The sequence below is a fragment of the Monodelphis domestica genome, chromosome 2 (assembly GCF_027887165.1).
Source record: "Monodelphis domestica isolate mMonDom1 chromosome 2, mMonDom1.pri, whole genome shotgun sequence".
In the NCBI taxonomy this organism is placed as follows: Eukaryota; Metazoa; Chordata; class Mammalia; order Didelphimorphia; family Didelphidae; genus Monodelphis; species Monodelphis domestica.
This window is the reverse complement of record NC_077228.1, coordinates 160,336,350-160,350,773: the sequence shown is the minus strand read 5'-3', so window position 1 is coordinate 160,350,773 and position 14,424 is coordinate 160,336,350. Positions and strand designations below refer to the sequence as shown.

Below are 14,424 nucleotides of genomic sequence, written 5' to 3'. Positions count from 1 at the left end.
CAGATTCATACAATATTCAATTTTCTAAGAGGAAATTACAGTAGTGAGGGAGGAAATAGAAAAGAAAGAAAGCAAAACCAATGTTTTGCTAGGCACATTGACAGAAAGCCAAATTAGGGGAAGTCGCTTTTGGCATAAATATGTACATTTACATACAATAAATGTTCAATCAAATTTCAGTTCAATCAACCATATACAAAGTTCATTCTTGATCTTCTTGATGTAGTGTGGATTTTCTGGCATCTTTCTGCAACAGTTCATTCTTTGGATTTAGGAGTTAGCAAGCTTCTTCCTTGAAGATCTTTTCTTGAACAAAATCAAAATCTTGGATTTTTATAAAAATACAATCTCAAACAAAAGATAAAAAAGCTTGGATTTTAAATTAAAATACAATCCCCCCTGAAGTAGGTGTTAAAAAAAACATTCAGTTCAGCTCAGGATGCAATGAGTTATGGGGGTATATGAGTCAATTATCAAAAGAAGAGAAAAACAATCAAAACATAAGGAAAAAAATTCAAAATAGGCCCTTGTATAGGTCCAATTTGAAGTAATTTCTATCCCACAAGTCTGTAGGACAGAATGCAGTAATATTTTATTTACTCATTTGCAGCCAAGACTACAGGAAGTTGCCATACTATAAGAAAGAAAAGAACTAAAATTCTATTTTGATAGGGAAGTGTCATTCTCTCGTCTGATTTTTGACATTCTCAGGGATATAGGGAACCAGCATGATAGTCAAATTTTGTACTTGTATGAGTACTTCGCAAAGAGTGTAGATACAAGGAAGTCCTATGACTTAACATATGTCAAGCGTTGCAACCTTGAGACTCATATTAATTTCCTGTGTGCTCTTTTTGGCACTTTTCAGGTTGTCTGTGCTCCTTGTTTTTTATCCCTTTTCCTGGAATCAGATACAAACATTAATCACAGTTCCATAATATTTTATCAATAAATGGCAGGTTCCCATAGTTTAAAGCTTTTGGGTATGCATTGACATTATAGCAAGTATATACATATTAAACTTATATTACTGCAGAAAAAATAATATTAATTATATGTATCTTTAGTACAAGAAATGAGAAAAAATCAAATATTCTAATTCTATTCTAATCAAAAATAAAAGGAAAGTAATAAAAAATAAGGAGGAAAAAATCAGGAATTCAATGTGTTCTCAAAAAACAGCATCCACTTTCCAATGGATTATTATCTCCAATGCATATGATAGGGTACAGTCAATCAGTCTCAATAGAAGATGCTTTCTTCACATGTGAGCAATGAATCCAAGAGTCCTTCTCTCCAACCTTTATAGATGTTGGAGTAGTTAACAATATTTGGAATGGTCCTTCCCATGAAGGCTGAGTTGCTCCAGTACACTTGAAATTCTTAATATACACTTTGTCTCCTGGGTTCAGGTCATGAAGTGAAAAATCTAGTGGTCCAGCTTGTACTGCAGCTCTGGATTCATGAAGTTCACGCAGTTTGTGCTGTATTTCCTGTATATAGGAAGCAATAGTAGTATCTCCCCCTAATAGTGATGTATATGCAGGGGAAAAAGGTTTATTTAGCCTGTATAGGCGGATGTCCAAAAATCATCTCAAATGGTGAGATATGTAGGTCTCCTCTAGGCCTGCTTCTAATAAATAGGGCCAGAGGGAGAATTTCAGGCCATTTTAAATGTGTCTCAGTGCATAATTTTCCATTCATAGTTTTAAGGTCTTTGTTCATCCTCTCAACTTGGCCTGAGCTCTGGGGATGATTGGAGTTATTCCCAAGTAAGAATATATATGATTTAGGACAGAATCAGTAAAATGACTTCCTCTATCTGAATCAATATGTGCTGGCAGTCCAAAGTGAGGAATAATTTCTTTTAAAAGTATCTTAGCAACAAAATCCACTGTGGCTCAGGTCGCAGGAAATGCTTCTGGCCATCTGGTTAGTTGATCTACTATGATTAGACAAAATTTATAACGTCCAGCCTTTGGCATTGTTATGAAATCTATCTGTAGATGTTCAAAAGATGTGTAAGCCAGAGGACGTCCACCAAAGTCTTTTCCACGAAATGCATGTTGATTATATGCTTGACAGGTAGAGCAGGCTGAACACACTTTAGAGGCTATAGTAGTTATACCAGGGGCTATCCATACTCTCTTAACAGAGTCCATGATGCCCTGGGTACCAAAATACCATTCTTATGAATAGATTGGCAAATTTGGTGATAGAAACTTCTAGGGAGCAGGGGTTTTCCTTCAGATGACACCCATACTCCATTGATCTGTTTTGCTTTTAATTTTTGTTTCCATTTTTCCACTTCCTTTTTATTATAGGAAAGTGATAAATTTAAATCATCAGTGGTTGTTAATGTTTAAATTAATTCAGGTCCATATATATATTTCCTACGTCAATAAGTCTGTCCATAAACTGGGAGGGTGTTTCATCAGTTTCTTGTTGGGTTCTTTAAAATTTTGATCATTTTTCAGGTCTATCTGAGCAAGCTCTCATGGCTGTCAATAATGCTTCTCTGGCCTGGTTTAGTTTTGTGTGATCTAATTCAACATTTGGGTTCCAATGTGGATCTTCAGTTGGCCAATAATGTCCTCTTCTACCTCGTTTTTGATTAGCCAGAGAGACAATATTGTTTTTTTCTCTTTTTGTTAAAAATGTCTCTAACAAATTCTCAACATCCATCCAAGTGGGGTCAAAAGTTCTGAATATGTTCTCAAATATTTTTATAATTAATATTGGTTCTTCCTCAAGTGATGGAAGATCTTCCTTAAATTTGTTTAAATCTTCAGGTCTAAAAGGTGTATGATGTCTTACAGATACCAAGTTTCCATCTTTATTAAAAGTGGGTACTTCCCTTAAAGGAAATAACTTATCTGAATTATTTGGTACTCCTGTTTCTGTTTCTAGGCTTCTTGCTCCATTCTCAATAGGGTAGGTATGATAAAGAGAAGAGTTGGGCACACTGAGGGAGAGGGTTTGTTGTTGTCCCATAGTGCCAGAAAGATCAGAGGTAAGAAGGGTATGGGAATTGAGTTGGGCAGGGTGGGAAGGAGGGGAAAAGGAAGAAGGGTCATTAGCTGGGGGAACAGATGCAGAGGTGTTAGGGTTAGAGGAATGAGTAGGGTGTGAAGTGGAGGCATTAGGATTGGAAGCATGGGTGGGGTGTGAACTCAGGGTGGAGGTTGTGGGATTGGAAGCATGGGCAGGTTGTGAATTTAGAGTAGAAGGTGTGGGATCAGAAACATGGGCAGTGGGAGGAGTGGGTTGGTTAGAAGTAGGGTTTTTTGAGGCCAATGGAGCAGGGGGAGGGTTGGGTTGGTTAAGAGCAGGGGGTTCTAATGCTGAGTTGGCAGGGTGAGCAGTGGGTTGGCTAGGAGGGTTAGTGTCCAGAGCAGGGTAGGACAGAGATTCTGATAATTTTCTTAACTCTCTTTTAATGCTTCTCATAAAAGCTACAATCTCTCCCTGACTTTCCTCTATAAGCTCAAGCCGAGTATTTAGTTCTGCATTTTGTTGAGTAGTAGAAGGAACACTCAGTTGGTTTGACTGAGAAGTGGGTTTTGTAAGGAAATACAATATTACAGCTATAACAATCAAAATCCCAAGGGGGAGTACTGTGTCGATTATACTTTGCCATAAGCCCCATGGTATGAGAAATCTCAGAGAGGCAATGAATGCGAATTTTGCAAGGTTGGTCATGGAGCTGAATAGCCAGTTGTTAAGTATGTTGTGAACTGGCTGTATCCACATATTTCTAAAGTAAACACGTGGGAAGCAGGACAAGGCCAGAAGCTTTCCCAGGTTTCCCTTAATCCTAATTTAGTGTCTATCCTCTTTCTCAGCCTCAGAAACTTGGCACTCAACATGTAGTACACAACACATGGTGCCCAAACTGGGTTCTTTCATCATCCCCACCAATCAACACATCAGACTCTGGAGCCCATAAGTCACAATTTTAAAGAAACAGGACAATTTTCTTCCATCAAATGTTAATCAAAGGGCAAAAAGGTTATAGATGGAGATGAATATATTTAATTTTTAAAAAGATTTCAAGAAAATAGGAACAGAATTAATTGAGCACCAAAAACAGGACATAAAAAGCATTTTGACAAAGCCTCAGCAGTGTTTCATTTCCAAAAGAAAAACCCAGCTCTTTACAGTTGCAACCTGATAAGACATTTAAAGGGTCAATGCCCTGAAAAATCAGAATGGATGGAGTCTAAAGGAACCAGTGAAAGCTTGAGCCAAAACATATTCAAGGATTTTTAAACACTGTGCTAAAATGTGAAAAAAAAGTAAATACTGTAAGGTAATCCCAAGATTTTGAAGAATGCTTTCAAAAGTTTTCTCTCCCTCTCTCTGCCCCCCCTCTCTACCTCCCTCCCTCCCTCTCCCTCCTCTTTCACAGCATCAGAACCCTGGCACTCAAACATAGCATGCAACACTGTATATTTATTACTTTAGTCAGAGATCACATATTTAGAATATTGGGTTCAGTTATGGGTTCTCCATTTTAGGAGGGACATTGACAGGAAAGAGACAGTCACGATGACTTGAGGGCAGGGGCTGTCTTTTGCATCTTTTTGTATCTTTTATTCTTAGCATCTAAGTAGCTGCTTAATAAGTAATTATTTGATAATTTATTGATTATATTTGGAGGAGAGAGGGGGCAGCTAGGTAGTACAATGGATAGAGTACCAGGCCTGGAATCAGGAAGATTCATCTTGCTAAATTCAAATATGGCCTTATACATTTCCTAGATGCAAATCTTTTAACCCTGGTTGCCTCAGTTTCCTCATCTGTCAAGTCAGCTTGAGAAGGAAATAGCAAACTACTCTAGTATCTCTGTCAAGAAAACCTGAAATGGGGTCACAAACAGAGAACACTGAATAACAACAAAGCAGGGAGATCAGGATAGTGAGAGATTTGTAAATGATGCCATATAATATTAGTTGACAAAATTAGGGGTGTTTAGCCTAGAGTAGAGGAAACAATGGTTATTTTCAAGTATTTGAAGAGAGATTAGGTTTGTACTTCTTGGCCCTATATGATAGAATTAAGGCAAATGGTAAAATTTACAGGAAAGCAGAACAAACATTTTCCTAATCAGCTATTCAAAAAGTGGGATGGGTAACCTTTGGAGAAAAAGTTCTCCTTTACTGGAGACTTTTAAGAAGAGATGGATGATCAATTATTAGTTGTTTTGTAGAAGGGTCCAGATATGGGTTTAATTAGATGATTTCAGGGGATCCCTACAACTGAGATTCTATGCTTCTCTGATTCATGGACACCAGCAGAGCTAATAGTGTCATGGGAGCAAAACCCTTGGGCTGCCCCAGTCTCCTCCATCCTTCTGCTCTGCCCATACTTTTCCTACAAGAAAAGAGCCACAGGATTTGGGTGAAGGTACTCTTTATAGCCAGAGCTTGATTTAAAGTCTGGGAGCTTCTTTTCTAGGAAGACTAGTTCCTGTCTATACCAATTCTAGAAATATACCTGTAGAAGGCACATCTGGCAATCCAATCAATACCAGATTGCTTTTCAAAAATTTATTATCTATGTTCTAGAACTTTGTAAAGTAAATTTGTTAGCAGGTGTAGTTCACCTATATTTAGCCTTATTTGTCTGTGTACCAGCAAAGTCTGTAGGAAGGTCATTCTCGATGGGCTCCTGTACTTCTGTTCATACCTTTAAATAATTCCTGTCAAGGCTTGATGGGTCTTCTCTATCTCTGCCATAAGAGTCTGGCAGCAGGCCATGAGAACCTGCCTGTTTAGACCTAACAAGCAGTCACTTGTGACTTGGCCATGACTTGGTCATGATATTTACTAAATTGCCCAGATCTCTGAAATTGGTACTTGGGCCAAGGACACACTGGGGCAGCCAAAAGGCACGTTGCAACCTTTGCCAACTTCCCTCCACCCTTGGGTTGTGGTAATCTTATACCTGCCCTTTTCCAGGGTTATTATGCCCTAGACACCTTGACTGAAGGCCTCACTTCCTCCCCTGTTCTGGAATTTGCATTGTGGTAAGGATTGTCTGCTTATTCCTAAAAGAAATTTTTTGGCTCTCAACTTTTTTCTCATATCACCAGCAATTGGGGTCCCCTATTTGCCTTACATTTCTTCTTGATTGATTTCTGGACTGAGCTATTCATGACCCTCCAGGTAAAGATCCACATTTCCATGGCAGGAGTGGCAATTCTAAGTGTCCTTTAGGAAGATGCCATGATAAAGTGGCTGGCACTGGCTTGATGAAGTAAGTTCTTACCAGTCAATGTGGCTCCAGGGTGGTGGACCTCCAGGTCTGATGGGCAAACAAAAAAGAATGAACTGAGTCTTAGAACAATAAGAATTGTAGTGCTACTCTTCCTAAAATCAGAATAAGTACACTATCCTCCTGTCCATTTTACTGTAATTTAATTTTATTATAACTTAATCTGCTTATCCACCCAGAAAATGCTCTATTATTTAAATTATGGCTTTTATTCTTTCTATCTTCCTGCATTCATCTCATAACCTACAATTCTTGGAAACAATGACTATTTTAAGGAATTGGAAGCCTCCCAACAAGACTTGAAGTATATATTCTACAGTCAGCCAAAAGGTTATTAAATAGAGGGTTGAATAATGCTACCCCTCTGGGGAACTCTTGATGGTATAGGGTCAGGGGCAGATATCTTTCTGTAACCAATCATAAAACCACCAAGAATTCCTGGAAGCCTATCCCAAAGAGAACAAAGATAGTGGGAAAGAATCAATATTTACAAACATATTCTCAGCAATATTTTTTTCAGCAAAAAACTGGAAACAAGTAGTTGCCCACCTGTTGGGGAATTGTTGAGCAAGTTATGATATATGAATGGAATATTATTGCATAATAAGAAATGGCAAAAGGAGTTGAATAAGAGAAAACTATGAACATTTGCATGACCAAATCCAGGGTAAAGTGAGCAGAATCAAAGGAATAACTTATATATTGATTGTTATTATTGGATCATTTCAATTATATACAACTCTTCTTGACCCCATTTGGGTTTTGTTTTGTTTTTGGCAAAGATTGGAGTGGTTTGCCATTGGCCTTTTCCAGCTCATTTGACAGATAAGAAAACTTAGGCCAATAGGGTTAAGTGACTTGTCCAGGTCACTAATCAAGTAGTGTATGAGGCTAGATTTGAGTTCAGAAAGAGGGATCTTCCTGATTTCAGGCCAGGTGTCCTATCCATTACACTAGCCAGCCACCTATTATACATTGATTACCACATTGCAAACAACAGTTTTGAAAGACAACTCTCATCAATGCAAGAACCAGTGATGATACCAGAAGACTGATGATGATACATATATCTCATCTCTTGGCACAGAAATCATTGACACAATGTACCTTCTTTCCAGCTTCCTTTTTTTTTTGGTAAGGCAAAGTGTGGAATTAAGTTTTTATTTACAGGATACTGCAAGACAGAAATTCTACATAGAAATAAGTACCCTATTGAGGATAGAGGTTTCATACAGTATATACACAGTTCAAACTGTTCAAGTATGCTTTAGTGCTACATTAAAAGTCACATTAAAAAAAAAAAAGGTCTTAGTGGAGAGACAGTAAGACAAAATTATACCAAGAACAACAAGGCATACAAGACTTGAAGGTTTGACTGTAAAATCTAAAAGTTAAAGGTCCCAGGTGCACCATCTTGAATCTGGAAAGTATAGCCATCAGAGGTAGATTCTGGTACAACATTTTGATATTCTTCCTCTGCAGAGAAATACTTTTCAATTAAGCTTGAAGAAGCCTTATATACCATTTCATTTTCATGGGACTGGAGTGCTTCAATTCTGTCTAATCCTCCACATTCTTCAATTAGAATACACAGTTTTTCAGTTTTGTTTAATTTTTCAGCAGCCAGAAAAATATTTGAAATTGCATCCAAAATAACCAGGACAATTTTGCTGTCTTTTGCAGATAAGAGGTTGATTAAGGGCTCCAGAATTCCATTTTGAACAAGATATACAATCTTTTCAATTGTTCCACCATTGGTGTAGTTTGTGACAGCCCATACAGCTTCTTTCTGTGACTTAAAGTCTCCCTTTGACAGAATTCCAACCAAGTAGGGAACTAATCCATGATTCACAACTTGCTGTATTTGGTCCTGACGGCCAGCCGTGATGTTTGACATGGTCCATGCAGCCTCCTTTTGGATATTGGTATTAGGGTGAGTAAGCAGGCTAGGAAAGACAGCAAGAGCTCCTGAATCTATTGCAATCTGAGTTTGTTCATCTGTCCCAGTGACAATGTTTCCTATAGCCCATAGGGAAGGAGTCACAATTGGCAATTCACCAGATCCTAGAAGTTTCACTAACTGTGGGACAACTCCAGTTTTCACAACCACTTCAATTCTGTCATTTGAGCCATCTGTAAGGTAGGAAAAGGCCCAACAGGTATCCACCAGAACTTCTGGATCATCATGATGCAAAAGACAAACTAAGGTAGGAAGAATTTGCTCGATAGCTTCTATTGGGGGAGCAGGATTCTTGTTACGACAAAGATTTGAAAGTGTCCAAGTAAGATTTCTTAAGTAACCACATGCTAATGATGATATATCAGGAACTGCAAGCAGAGCTAGAAGGGGGTCTATTGCACCATATTTGATAACTAAGTCTCTATAGGCTGAACCATCACCTGCAATGTTTCCCAGAGCCCACACTGCCTGTTCACTGATGTGAGCCTGGGGAGAGGCCAATAGGGCAATGAACGCAGGTATAGCTCCTCCATCTACCACAGCCTTGGTTTGGTCTGATGTCCCAGAAACAATGTTAGTAAGTGCCCAAGCAGATTTAAATTGAATAGGATTACAGTCTGTCCTGCCCAAGAAGCCTACAAGCTTTGGAATCATACCAGCTTCAATTATTTGATCTATGGGAGGCTGTTTTTCCCTAGAAAGGAGTTTCCTAGCAGCTTGGGTAGCTTGAAGTTGAACTTCAAGATTATTAGTATTTATGCCTTTGACAATTTCTTCAACAGACCAAAGTGCAGAGCCCTGGTTATTTCTGTTTTCTTGCAGAGGAGAAGTAGCATCATCAGGAAAAGTGCTGACATTTCTTCTTTTCAGCATCTGGTCATCTTTCTTAGCTTTCCTCAGTTCTACATTGACTTCAATATGCCTGTGCCTCATTTCAGTGCTGTCTTTCCCTTTGTTCTTAAACCTATTAAGGCGGGCAGCTGGTGAGTTAGCATTTTCATTGGTGGACATGGTTGTGTTCAACACTGGGAAGGCAAGGAAGGAATTTGCAGGAGGTCGCTGGCCCTGGAGGGGTAATGGGTGGAGGTTGCAGCTGCGTCACGGTTTGACTTGCCGCAGCCACTACCCCAGCTTCCTTTTGTGCCTCATCTTTCCCCATTAGTTTGCAATTTCTTTGGGGGCAGGCTCTTTTTTTTCATATTTGTATCTCCAACACTTAGTGCAGTGCCCAGAACATAGTCATGCTTAATACATGTTTAATGAGGGGAAGCAAAGTAGCTCAGTGGACAAAGCACCAAGCCTGGAGTTGGGAGATCTGAGTTTAAATCTGGCCCCAGACACTTCCTAGATGTTGTGACTCTAGGCAAGTCTCTTAATTCCAGTTGTCTAGCCCTTGCTGCTCTACTGTCTTAGAATTGATATTAAGACAGAAAGTAAGGGCTTTATCTCTCTCTCTCTCTCTCTCTCTCTCTCTCTCTCTCTCTCTCTCTCTCTCAAAACCCTTACCTTCCGTCTTGGAGTCAATACTGTGTATTGGTTCCAAAGTAGAAGAGTGGTAAGGGTTAGGGAATGGGGGTCAAGTGACTTGCCCAGGGTCACAAAGCCAGGAAGTGTCTGAGACCAGATTTGAACCTAGGACCTTCTGTCTCTAGGCCTGGCTCTCAATCCACTGAGCTACCCAGCTGCCCCCTGAAAGTAAGGGTTTTAAAATAAAATTTAAAAAAGTTTTTTTTAACTGGAACTGGTAGAAGTTTTTTTCTAACTTATCTGAGTGATTTCCTTTCATATATTTACTCTTACAGTTGGTTTCCTATTTGTTCCAGCCCAATTTTGGTGCTCTGAGAACTCTAGTTACCTCCCCTAACCTTGCCTTAAATAAAATTAAATAAAAATGCTTAGCCCTTGACTTGAACTCCATCTGTTTCCCCAGGTAGATATTCCCTTTCCTACCAACCCTGTGCTTGCCTAATGACCAATAAGGTCTTCCTTTTCCAGGGTGAGTTATGACAAAATCTCCTTAAGAGTATCCTTTGAAAGTGGTCATACTAGCATCTGCTAGAATATTTATAATAATGGGAAATAAGGTAGAATCTTTTCCATTTGTGGATAGTTTAAAATATTGGAAAGTTTTCTTTAATATCTCCATAACTTTTACCTGTTTCTCCTACTTTTACCCATGGAGATGAGCAGAACAATTCCAATTTTTCTTCCATTGGCAGCTTTTCAAATATTTGAAGATTGTTATCATGTCCCTCTAAGTCTTCTACAAGTTAAACATTTCCAATTCATCCAATGAATCCTTAAATATAATGGTCTCCTGGCCTCTCATTATCATGCTTTCAATTTGAAAACATTCTTCCTAAAATGTGGTACCTAGAACATATTTCCCTAGAGCCCAGTGTTCCTTGTTCCATATTTCAGGGAAATAAAGTCAGGAGCTTGTTAGTTAAGGGTAATGGTGGAAAGAACTTGTTGGACATAAAGTCAGTAAATAGATTCAGGTTTCTGTTCTGCTGCTTATTAATTATCAAATCTTTTTACCTTACTGAGCTTTAATTTACTTATCTGTAAAATGAGCATAATAATAATTGTAGTAATTACATTGTAGGATTATTGTGAAGATCAGATGAGATTATATATGCATATATAAAATGTGTTATTGTTGGTATTCTTTTTTTAAATCCTTACCTCTCATCTTAGAATCAATACTATGTACTGGTTCCAAGACAGAAGAGTGCTAAGGGCTGGCAATTGGGGTTAAGTGACTTGCCCAGGGTCACACAGCTGGGAAGTATCTGAGACCAGACTGAACCCAGGACTTCATTTACTGAGCCACCTAGCTGCCCACTACTAGAATTATTGTTTGAAAAATTGTCATTTGGGCTCTAACATTAATACTTTATGACAACCAGACACCTTTGAGACAGACCCTAGGATCTAGGATTAGGAAAATGATTGTGTCTGCACTCACTTAGTAAAATCACATTTGGAGAATTTTGTTCATTTTGGGTGCCACAATTTAGGAAAGACATTGAGAAACTGGGGAGCATCCAGAAAAGAGTAAGCAAGAAAGGGAGGGGATTAGAGAACACTTTATATGTGGGCTGGTTGGAGGAATTGGAGGTGACTAGTCTGAAGAAAAGACTTCTGTGCATGTGGGTATATGACAACTATTTTCAAGTATTTGAGCCATATCATAATGAAGACATTTTAAAATTGTTTGATTTGGCCCAGAAATCAGAAGTATAGGCAATAGGTAAAAATTGCAAAGGGACAGATTTTTACCTTGACATCAGAAAAAACAAAAACAAACAAAAACACCCAATATTTCCCAACAGAATAGGCTGGCCCAGATTATGTATTACCCCTCAGTTTTCAAGCAAAATCTGTAGATTTTTAAAAGAAATTCTAGAAGTTTGAACCAAAACAAGTGATTAATGTCTTCTTTTACCACATGATGAACATAGAAATATGTATTCCATGATAACACATGAACAGTCTATATCACATTACCTGCTATTTCAGAGAGGAGGAAAGGTTTGGAGGGGGGGGTGGATTATAAAAATGTCAGAAAATGATTATAAAAATGGCTCTACAAGTAATCTGGAAAAATAGACAATTAAACAAATACAACAACCAGTCAAATGAACAAAAGATATTTGAACTAGAAAGACTCGAGGACTTTTTCAAATTCTGAGATTCTGTGGTTTTGGAACTTAAACAAATTTTTTCCCAGCCTTGATTTGTTTTATTCTAAACCAAGAATTCTTCTCCATCACCCTTTAGCCCCCCCCCCCCCAAATAGTCCTCAGAAATATTAAAAATGAATGAGAAGACATAAAAACAAGTTGGGTTTCCATTAGGAACAATTATATTTATTATATCTAGTATGGATACTGATTTACTTGTAATAATAACAGTTAGCATTCATACTGTACTTAAAAGTTGCAAAGTACATTCTGTACATATATTATCTCCCTCAAGGCTATAAAAGCACTTAAATGGCAGAAATTTCAGAATCGCCCCCCCCCCCAGTGTATTTTATAAACACATTTCCTTTGGGGATCACTTCTGACATGTAAATGACCCTACTTTTCATTCTATATTAAAATTCAGGAAAGGGAAAGGGAGTTCTTGGGAGGAATGAGTTTTTGCAATACCAACAGACCTAAGGGGAACCTGAGGGTGGCGTTAGAACACCACTTCTGAAAATACATTCTATTTCTTCATGCATTGAACACATTTATGGCAGAAGAGACCGATTAAAATTTAGATTCTACAAATCACCTTTATTTTTCAGGTTAAACAGTTGTCCTATACTAGAAAAAAAAAAGGTCACTAGCTAACTTAAGTTTTAAATTTTGTTACATTTCCACCAGATAAATAATAAAATTGAATTTCAAGGCTGTTCTCATACTAAGCCTTTATCACCCCCGTGATTTCACTGGTGTTGGGAACTTCCTTAGGTAAAGTCCCTCTGCCAAATGCAGACTGGCAACTGCTAGGTCGTCCATAGTGTTAGAGAGCTGCTAGAGGATTGTGAGAAGTATGCTGCCCAGTGGTAGCACAGCTTTTGCGGTTCAGTTGTTTTTCTGTCCTTTCGGTCGTTTGGTGACCCCATTTTGGGTTTTCTTGGCAAAAGATACCGGAGTGGTTCTCCATTTCCTTCTCCAGCTCATTTAACAAATGGGGAAACTGAGACCAGCAGGGTTAAGTGATTTTCCCAGGGTCACCCAGCTCATAAGTGTCTTGGGGCCAAACATGGCCTCGGGTCTTCCTCACTCCACTGCATTATCTACCTGCCTGTAGTATAGATAATATGTTAGAAACTGAATCCAGGTCTCTTCTGACTGATTCTAATCACTATGCCACGCTTCCTGTCGGACTTTAATTTAAGGGAGAATAAATTCAAATCCAGGAAGGGTTTACTAATATCTGCTGTGTACAAAGCACCTCCCTAGGCACTAGGGTGACAAAGACCAAATAAAAGGCAATCCCTGCCCTTAAGGAACTTCAGTCCGAACAATATATCAATAGGTAATTATTTGATTAGGGGTAGGATTCAGAAAGGATGCAGCACACATGCTGAGCTAAAAGGAAGGGAGGCATCCATTTTTAAACCCTAACCTTCTATCTTAGTATCAGTTCTAAGACATAAGGGTGGCTAGGGTGAGGCAATCAGGGTTAAGTGACTTGCCCAGAGTCACACACAGCTAAGAACTGTCTTGAGTCCTTCAGAGAAAGAACTGTTGGAGTCAGATGCAGATCAAAGCATACTATTTTCCTCATTAGTTGATTTATAGTTTTATTTTGGGGTTTTGGTTTTTCTTTTAAAACAATGACCAATATAGAAAGATATTTTGTATGATAATCCATGTATAATTTAAATCAAATTGCTTACTGTCTGTGAGGGAGGGAGGGAAGGGAGGAAAGGAGACAATTTGAATCTTACAACTTTAGAAAATATATATTGAGAGATCGTTATAACATGTAATTGGAAAAAATATCTTTGAATAAAGAAAAAAATCATAAAAAATGTCTGGAACAAAAATCCTCCTCAAAATAAAGAAATAAAGTTTAACTAAGACAAAAAAAAGTATCTGAGTTCAGATTTGAAGTGTGAGGGGGGGGGCTCTAGGTGTTTTATACCCTGTGCTACCTATCTGTCCCCAGGCATTGATTCTAAGAGGTGGAAGTGCACCACAGATATGGGGAAACAGCCTTTGCAAAAGAATAATAGAATAGGAGGAGATAGAATACTAAGTTCAAAGTATAGGGAGGAGGCTACTTTGTCAGGAATCTAGTTAGTATAAAGTTTGTTAAAGGGAATACTATGATATATATCTGGAAAGAGAGGCTGCAGTTACTGTGAAGGGCTTTAAAGGCTGAAGGTTTAAATTTTGTCTTAAAGGTAATTTCAGGGTTTTGTTGTTGTTGTTGTTTTTCAGTTGTGTCCAACTTTTCATGACCCTATTTAGGGTTTTCTTGGCAGAGATACTAGAGTGGTTTGCCATTTCCTTTTCCGGGTCATTTTACAGATGAGGAAATTGAGGCCAACAGAGTGAAGTAAAGTTGCCAGAGTCCCATATCTGAGTATCTGAGGCCAAGTTTAAATTCATGAAGATGATTCTTCCTGATGCTAGGCCTGATACTCTATCCACTAGGTCACTCAGTTCTCCATCTTA

General features: G+C 38.4%; 1 protein-coding gene and 2 long non-coding RNA genes across 5 annotated transcripts in view; 1 reads left to right on the top strand and 2 right to left on the bottom strand.

The window, feature by feature from the left end:
• Positions 1-14,424, top strand: part of LOC103093933 (uncharacterized) — a 314,761-nt gene that overhangs the window by 20,245 nt on the left and 280,092 nt on the right. The window lies entirely within an intron of this gene.
• LOC130457172 (uncharacterized) overlaps positions 1-14,424 on the bottom strand; it is a 41,628-nt gene that overhangs the window by 20,604 nt on the left and 6,600 nt on the right. The gene's annotated exons all lie outside the window — the stretch shown is intronic.
• Positions 7,474-9,355, bottom strand: LOC100022043 (importin subunit alpha-1-like). Its single transcript, XM_056816135.1, has one exon. It carries the CDS (start codon positions 9,248-9,250, stop codon positions 7,664-7,666), a length of 1,587 nt encoding a protein of 528 aa, XP_056672113.1. The 5' UTR covers positions 9,251-9,355; the 3' UTR covers positions 7,474-7,663.